The sequence below is a fragment of the Pinus tabuliformis genome, chromosome 5_1, assembly GCF_031772625.1.
Source record: "Pinus tabuliformis cultivar Carrire ecotype Pingquan chromosome 5_1, CPIR1, whole genome shotgun sequence".
Taxonomy (NCBI): domain Eukaryota; kingdom Viridiplantae; phylum Streptophyta; class Pinopsida; order Pinales; family Pinaceae; genus Pinus; species Pinus tabuliformis.
The window spans coordinates 108,645,262-108,654,714 of NC_142305.1; the positions used below are offsets into that span (position 1 = coordinate 108,645,262).

Below are 9,453 nucleotides of genomic sequence, written 5' to 3' on the forward strand. Positions count from 1 at the left end.
AAAATGAACAATGAAGAAACAGTAAAATGGTCAAAATAGATATTAAAGAATTAAAATAGAATATCAAATATAGTAAAAATGAAATATGTTATTTTTATTTTGCCATAATTTTAAAATTATTATTTAAATTTAAAAATAATTATTTTGATCTAATACTTTAAAATAAAAATAATAATTCCATAAAATAGATAAATCAAAAAAAGGAGTTTCTAAATCTAATTATAAAAAATTATATAACTAAGAATAAGATCTTAATATCTTAATATAATATCAAAATTAATTGAATATTAAAAATCTTAATATCTTAATACAATATCAAAATTAATTTAATATTTTTTTTTTTTTACTAGATAACAATAATATATCATATATTAGTAATAATTTCAAAAAACAATAAATAAATTATTATATTTTTGATCTAATCTTATAACCTAAACTTCATGTTAATATCAAAAATAAATAAATAAAAGATAATATTATTACCTTGACTTTAATTATTATTATTAAAAAAGAAAGGTGAAAAGCAAGAAAACAAGGGAAAAAATAAATAAAGAAAAGAAAACACTCACTAATCAACCTAAAGGAAGGGAAAATGACACTAAGAAAGAAAGGATAAAGGGAAGGCACCAATCTACGGAAAAAGAGATGAGATCCAACAACTACTATTTTTCACCATTAGAGTAACCATTTTTTTTTATAACCTAATTTCACCATTAGAGTATAATGCCATGGGAAAACCATGGGATGTGAAACCAGTGTCCAAAAACCTCCATCCATGATTTAATATTTTATTTTAATTATTAATTATTAACTAGTATTAATTTTTTAGTCAAAAGAGAGCAGAGTCAAAAGAGAGCAGAGTCAAAGGACACTGTTGAGAGCACAGTAGGGGTTGCAACCAACCAAGTGTCTATGAGCTCGCCTACCTATGAAGACATTGAGTCGTTCGTAGACAAGGAAATCAAGATAATATGGCAGCAACATCACAATGAGCAACACCATTAGCAACAACAAAAAGCCTACTAAAACGGAAAATATCCGCCAATTGCTACAACAGATCATGATAAACTTTGAAAAAGACTAAATCCGGGTGAGGACAACTTTTCTCCAAAATATTAGATCGTATGCCAACATCAACAAACTATAATTTCATCCTCGATCAAGAACAACTTGATCATAGATATTCGACCACCGAAACAAAATTTCATTGCAAAACTCAGACGCTTTTCTTTCAAGTGTCCCTTCAATGATTGCTCTTATCAACAAGCTCTGAAACCATGTTGAATTTTCTACAAAATGAAGAGTAGAAATCAAATTTTCTGATCTAATAATTACTACCTAATGAGCTTTAACAATTTATCTTTATTATTAATTACTAATAATAGTTAATAATTAATTATTATTAATAATTAATAATAGTTAATTATTAATTACTACCTAGTATTAATTTTTTAAATGTAATTTGACCATATCAAAATGTTTACATAAAATAATATATATATATATATATATAAAAGAGTGAACATTTAAAAAATATTAACATATTTAACTCTTACATTTCTAACGTCTACACATCTTCCTCATATTGGTTTGTAGAGCATCTCTCAAAGCAGAAATATTTATTTTTATATTTATCATGTGTGTTATAAATTAGTAATTGTAATGTTAATTTTGGATTAGGTAAAGTATTATTGATGAATTTAATAAAATACATTATTATTATTTATTATTATTATTATTATTATTATTATTATTATTTGATTTTACAAATTCATATATAATCACTATACATGTATTTTAACTTTAGATTTATTAAGTGTAGAGGAGATCAATTTTTTTTTATATATAAATTTTTTTAGTGTAAAAATTGAGAAAATATTTGCAAAGAAATTTGATTTTTATAAAAGCTTAGTAAATACGAAATTAAAATGAATCTATACTAATTCTTAATAATATTATTTATATCTATAGAATTTTCAAATCTCTCTATATAAAAATATTATTAAAATCCTCATATTACATATAATTACGGAGTTGTCTTTAGAGTGACTTTTTAGACTTTTAGGTGCCATAATCCGGTGGAAAAATTTGAGGTGAAATCTTGATTTGTATTATTTAAACTAGTTTTTTGACTGTATAAACATCCTGGAAAATTCTTAGGGCACTTCGATTGCACAGGATTACCCATCAAGCTTGTGATTTCAATAAATTCCTACCAAATTTTAGAGAAATCATATCAGAAAACCCACCATAGAAACTTCCAAAAAGTCGCAATAAAAACAACTCCTATAATTACATATATTAATATTTTTATTTAAATTTTTAATATTATCTACATAACTTGATTATATATAATTAATACTTTTTTAATAATTCTTATATTCTTTTTAATTAAATTTAAGTATAAAATTCTAAAATAAAAAAAAATTGCTCATATATAATTTAATAGTAAAAATAATTTAATAATAAAAATGAATCTTCTTAATTTATAAAATTAATTATTAGTGATAATTTTATATATATATTTCATATCTTAAACCTAACATCTCTTTCTACAAAATTTTATTATTTTAATATTGCGAATTGAGATGCCCTTTAGAGCTTTAATTAATATATTATTATCAATATACATCAATATAACAAAAATTATCTGTCTATGTTTAGCTCGTAGATTATGAGATTACACATTATGAGATTATAGTTGCCTTTAAACCAAGGTGTGATAAGGCCAAGGTTTCACTTATTATGATAATATATCATCATATTTTTCTTACGTGTTTGGAAGTGAGAACTTTTTAAAAGACTTGTAAGATTTTGTAAAATCTACAAAACTTAAAGACAAAAGGCATTACATAAATCTTTTAGCCCATGTTTAAGAAATTACCTCATCCTAAATGAGCATATGCAAGTCAAAATTTATCTTACTTTCAAAACTATCTATGCTATGAACAATGAGGGAGTGAAGGCTCATCTTGGTGGTGAGAGCTAGCAATTTCTCCACTTGTTGGAGGCTAGCCAACTCATCCTTTCATCATTTGTTATATGTATTTGTGGCCTATTTTCTATCATTGTATGTAATGACATTGTAATAGTAGTCATTTTGAGTTTCAAAATAAGATAATAACATTTTCTTCTATTTTGTATAACAAAGTTTTGTGGATTTTTTTTAAAACATAAGAATTTTAACTTTGTGTTTTATGAAGCAAAAGTGAAAATATAATGTTTTTTTAGTTTTTTGTTTTAGTTTTAGTTTTTAGTTTTTTTGTTTTTTTTCCAAGTTGATATAAAATTATGTTATGTTACATGGATATTACCAGTTTATATCCATCTTAAATATGGATCTACTAAGCGCTGAGAGGGATCAAATATTTTTTCATTCTAAAAGAGTTTTGTTCTCTCCAGACACTTGGTAGATCTAGAGTTAATATGGATCTAACTTGGTTTATATAAACAAATAAAATTGTTAGCTTTTAATTTTATCATAAATATAGAAACACAATTAAAAAAGATAACCAAGTTAAATTTTATTTATTCCATCTTTGAAGTCACTTATAATATATCACTAGACCATTCATCATATACACTATTGTGGACTCAATGCATGATTACCTAGCATCATAAACATAATTTTCCACGTGTATATCCTCTGTATATGTGTATGAACATTATTATGTGTCCATGTAGTCTTGGTAAAACTCTTTCTAGTGGTAATCATGTCACTTCACTTGAGGCTTGGATTACTTAAGGCTCAAATAAATTATATACTTTACATCTAAAAAAAACATCTCTCTCTTCCCTCTCGCTCTCCTTTCTCCCTAACTATCTCGCCTTCTCTCTCTCTCAAGTCCTCTCTCTCTTCCTTACTCTCTCTCCCTTTATTGCCCACCTCCGCCCCCCTCTCTCTCGTCCTTTATCTCTCTATATCTTTGTTATTCCTTCCCTCTCTCTCTCCCTCCTTAATATTTTTAGTAGTGGGGAGGATAGAGGGTTTAAATATATCTCAAAATTAATTATAACATTTTTTTGTTTTAGATTTAGTTAAACAATTGTCATAAAATTGAATTACTTTGATTGAAAAAGGAGTTACGGTTTTTGAGCATATGGTATTGATAAACCATGGTATTGGTCGACGGTATTGTAACAAATCCTATTTACAAGTTCATAATATCCATGGTAAAGTGGGGGTGATTATTCATGGTTAAAATTCTTGTTGTCTTGTAAGTATTAAGTTTTTATGTGCTTATTAATTAAATTTAAATATGATTTTTGTGTTGGGTATGAACCCTGATTATCTTCCTAAATTAGAAGCCATGTTTCAACTGTGTTTGGATCCTAGTCCCTAATAAGGGGTCCTTTCGCCCTACTATTGCTTCAAGGAAGTCTAGGGGAGGCGACAACACTCTTTTAGCCCCCCTGGCAGGGTTTTGGGTCAATGCCTCCAAAATAATTTTTTTGAGAAAAAAATTCCTTGTAAAATATTGTAATTTCATAGTCAATTTGAGTTGTTCATTAGGCAAATTATATAATGGTAAAGTCATGTTAATTTATGGTTTATTTACCTATAAGAAAACACTATTTTTATATAAGGGAATTGTATTACAAATAGGAATTATTTGATGAAAAACAAGGGGGAATTGTATTACGACTATGTGTTATTTGATGAAAAACAAAGAGAGGAGACTACATGAGAGTGAAGAGGAAGTTACAACGGATGTGTTATAAGTTGTGTCCCTTTAGTTTGTTGGATAATATTCCATTGCTTTGTTGTTTAATTTCTAACATTTTGAGCATTTGACATTGATAAGCTATGGTATTAGCCCATGGTATTATAATAAATCCTATTTACAAGTTAAGGGGTGAATTTGCATGGTTAAAAATCTTGCTATATTTTAAGTTTATTGGTAGTATTAATATTTTATGTGCTTATTAATGATTTAAATATGGTTACAAAATAGTTACTTTAATTTATATGGATTTTACATTTTACATTTTGCATTATCTTTTACATTATGCATTTTGTATTTTATCTTTTACATTACATGTTACATTTATATATGTTTTAATATGAAGCAAACATTTGATTTTGCTTTTTTTTCCTATATATATTTCTCCTCACATTTAATTATTTTTTACAAATTTACATTACATTACTTACTTACATTATACACATCTTCCCTATACAGGGTTGTAGAATGCCTCTCGATGCCAAATTTTTTTATTTATGGTCGAGAGTGAGAATGAAATAGTTTTATCCCCTGATTGGAGTGGCATCCCAAGGCAATCTAATGAAATAGTTTTATCCCCTGATTGGAGTGGCATCCCAAGGCAATCTAAAAATGCACGTGCTTGGTTTTAAATGATATATGGGAGTGGGAGGGGAAAAATCCACTACTATCACACCACTTAAATGAGGGGGAAAGGCATGGCCATCCCACCCTCCATCTGTCCTCTTACAATATCTTCTCTCTCCCCACACAATTGTGAATAATGAAGCATCTAATGTTGGATCCATTTGAATCATTGACTCTTCTTAAAGATTGCATGTCAATTGATATGGCTTGGTTATCCCTTAATCTTATTTATGTAGAGGTTGTATACAACACAATTCCCTTGTTCCATATTGTTGATAGCCTCTATGGGAAATTCCATCTGAGCACAATTGTTTCTATCTTTATTGAGGGGGCTGACCATGGTCATCTTGACCCCATACCCTGACCTTTCTCTAGCTCATACTATAATTTTATGGTCATCTTGACCCCATACCCTGACCTTTCTCTAGCTAATACTATAATTTTTTCATTACATTCAGCCTTTGGTACACTTAGTTCTTATCACCTCTAGTATCTCCTTACATAGTGGATGTTATTTTGACATTTGAGGTAGAATGAAGGTGGACAGTGGGCTTGGAAGCTGGTTCGAGAGCACTTTGCACTACTCTTAGTCTATTGGCTCACATGTCAATAGATGTACATAGGTATCCCACTCACTTAGTGATGTTATTGGCATGTATGGTTCCTGGTTTGATTGGTTTCCCTTTATTTTTATTTTAAAAAGGAAACATGCCAACTTAAATTAAGGAGGGATAAAATCATACATTTTCAGCTGTAAAATGAGGAATTAATTAAATTTATTAATTCATCTTACATTAAATTATATTATATATCTTTTTAATTTTAATTGAGGTAATATTATTTTTCTTTTAATTTAGTTTTAAACTTAATGGTCTAAAGTGAATATCTTCACCCTTTGAAGTTGTAAAGAACTTCAAGTGGAATAAAATATTTCACTTTCCAACTTATAAATAAAAGTAAAATATGTTTTAAATTTCAAGACCATTTAATTATGCCAATAAGCATGTCTATTTTGAAATAGGGTTTCTATAATTTTAATTTAGTTATCAACTAATTCAGATGAACAAATATTTTTTAACTCTCAAAGAGCTTTGAGTCTTTGAGAGGGATTTGATCAACCCTTGGTAGATATGGAGTTTTGATAGATCTAGGTAAGTTTAATTTCACCCTTTAAATATGTTATATTCCACATGAATACCATGAGTTCTCATACTATGGGTCAATACCATAAAGCCATTTTTATTTTAAAGTTAATTTTTTATTATTTTATTATTTTATTTTTGATGGAGTAAAAATATTTTCATGTAGGGTTATTTTTCCTTTTAGGGTTACAACATTGCTATGAGAGCTCCTCTAGGCCCAATAAATATTAGGTGGATGGTAGGGATTTAACCTCCATAGAATATTTCAGAATAGTAGTATATACAAATCAAATGTTGAGATTTACTTCACAAGTAGTTATGGCATAGTTAAATTCTTTAATTTTAAAAAATATAATAGGAATAATTGTCATATGAAATGAAGGCATGTCTTGTTGTTAAATCATGGTATTGACTTATAATATTATAACAAAGCCTATTTAATTTATATTAACGATAAATTAAAAAATCATTATATCAATATACTCTATATAAATTTCACAAACCATATAAAAAATTAATACTCATAAAAAAATAAAATAATAATATTCATTCCTTTTACTGCCCAAAATAAATCTAATTCACTATAATAAAGAAAACCAGCTTAACATTAATCCTAACAAAATATGAAATGTCAATATTATATAAAAAATTAATACTCATAAAAAAATAAAATAATAATATTCATTCCTTTTACTGCCCAAAATAAATCTAATTCACTATAATAAAGAAAACCAGCTTAACATTAATCCTAACAAAATATGAAATGTCAATATTATAGTTGTCTGCATTGATGATGATCAAGAACAGGAGATCAAAATATTCATTGATTAAAATATGAATACAATCTGGCCTAGAAGATAGAGGGCGGCGGAATTGTGGAGGCCTCTTGATAAAGCTTATCCGTCTCATCCGTTGAATTCAAGAACGATATATGCCAAACACGCAGGTGTGAGTTGTGAAATATTCACCCAGATCTCCACTAAGCGTGAACCAGAGGCAATAACTTTGGCGGCTCGGCTTCCAATATAGTAACGCATAGACTTCAAGGCCCCAGCTTAGGGTATACGTAAGAGGCAGACAGACTGGCGCAGGGATTATATAAGAGATGATCGATTGATATTCATCATTTGTTTCTCGGTAACTAACGATGGACGAGACTGGACGGCCAAGAATGGCAGTGCCAGTATTTGGTGGGTGGGAAGATGCAGAATCCCTCGACTATTCCCTGGTCTTCGCCACAGCTCGACAGAACAGAAAAGATCACAAAATTCAGATCGTCGAAAACAATATAAAGTCAGACGTGCATAATGCCCGACCAACATTACCTCCACCAACGCCAGAGGGCTCTGGCAATTCTATCAGGGTGAGCACAGTGTTATAGAAAATGATCATGTTCTGATCTTCAAGTTGTTGTAAAAAGTATGGTCTTATATTTGGGGAATATTTTAGAAGTTTATTTTTATTATAGATTTCGGGAATATTTTAGAAGTTTATGTAATGAATTGGGTTAATTTTATTTTAGTTCGTCCATGTCAATTCAAGGTAATTGGATTTTCAAAAAGTTGTTTTAACTAGTTAATATTTCTTATTGTTACTGTAAATTTTAGGAATATTTTGGAATTAAATGTACATGAATGCAGTTAGAATATTTTGGAATTAGAAAGAAAGAAAGATAGCCAATTGTTTTAATGTCTACGAGGCTAAATATAGTCTATGGGACAGATTTTTTTTTCATCTGGTTGAAGTCTCACAATAAACGCTCCTAGCTTATTGACAAACCCCTAGCTAAATAGATTATCTCAAGAGCGCTCCTAGAGTAACTTTCCTTGTTGTTTTTGAAAGCCTTTCATTCTAAAACGAAATGCTTTTCTGTTTCCACTTTTCTTTTAGAACAAAAAATACATACTCTTTCCTTCCACACTTTTTTTTGGCCTTTTCCAAGGCCCAAAAATTAACCCTTAAATGGGCAATAAGAATTTTGGCACTCTAAGAAATATTGGCCTCTATCTAGATTTTACTCAATCCAATATGGTACTTTTTCTTTCTCCTTAGCTCCTTATCCAAGTAGGTTTGTGGAATAACAAAAAAAAATTATGTACGGAACAAGTGTTAAAGCAAATACCCCATCTAATAAACCATTTGTTATTTTGCTGCATCTATAATTTGCCTAATATATCATTAAAAACAACCATAAACCATCATTTACTAAATATACTTTTTTTTGCTTCACTTAAATTAATCTAATCCTCGCTCATGTCAACAGGTTTCCAAAATATTTTCAAAATAAGTTAATTCCCATTAAAATCTGGTTTTTCTACCTAAATATTGTGTTTTTCATTGCAGAGAAAGCCGAAGGTTTCGAGGTATTTCAGCTGCTGGGGTTTCAATGTCAATCAAGGCGTCAACAAGAAGAAGTTTAAGGCAGAACCGACCGTTGCCACCAGGGAAAAACGCCTGAGCATCAGACATTAATACAGGAAATAAGATCAATGTTACTGCTTATTGTTTAGCAGTGCATTGGTAGAAGTTTAGCCCAATTGGGATATGCTAATTGATGGTTCTGCATGTTGGTCTTGAAGTTTGGATCCTGGTTGGCAAAAATATCAGGTTATTTGTGTACACCAATATGAAGTTTTTGGTCAATAATCTTATTGATAAATGAAGTTTGTGTTTCAATTTTAGTTTGTATTGGAAATTATATGGATTTGTTTTGAAGCTTCCTGCTGTTTGTCACTGTAATTTGGTATTATGGTTGACAACTAATGGAACTGAGAATAAAATTAAAAATAAAATAGTTAGGGATACAAGAAACTAAAAATAAAATAGATAGACATGATCCATGAATGAAACCAGTGGCAAATACATTTCAAAAGCTGTAGATTGGTAACAGCTGTACTGGATGTGAGATCTGACATGGAATATACATTGCTGAAGTTGATACATTTATGGTTATCAAACAT

The 9,453-nt window shown here is 28.9% G+C and overlaps 1 protein-coding gene across 1 annotated transcript; it reads left to right on the forward strand.

Moving 5' to 3' along the window:
* Positions 1-7,454: 7,454 nt before the first annotated feature.
* On the forward strand, positions 7,455-9,169 carry LOC149163656 (uncharacterized). Its single transcript, XM_089430781.1, has 2 exons — positions 7,455-7,856; positions 8,837-9,169. The coding sequence occupies exons 1-2, from the start codon at positions 7,641-7,643 to the stop codon at positions 8,963-8,965; spliced, it is 345 nt and encodes a 114-aa protein (XP_089286907.1). The 5' UTR covers positions 7,455-7,640; the 3' UTR covers positions 8,966-9,169.
* Positions 9,170-9,453: the final 284 nt, after the last annotated feature.

Excerpts from the sequence above, each read along its gene's own strand:
- LOC149163656 (XM_089430781.1), top strand. The coding sequence starts at position 7,641 with ATGGACGAGACTGGACGGCCAAGAATGGCAGTGCCAGTATTTGGTGGG. Across the intron at positions 7,857-8,836 it reads GCTCTGGCAATTCTATCAGG|AGAAAGCCGAAGGTTTCGAG; the intron begins GTGAGCACAGTG and ends TTTTCATTGCAG.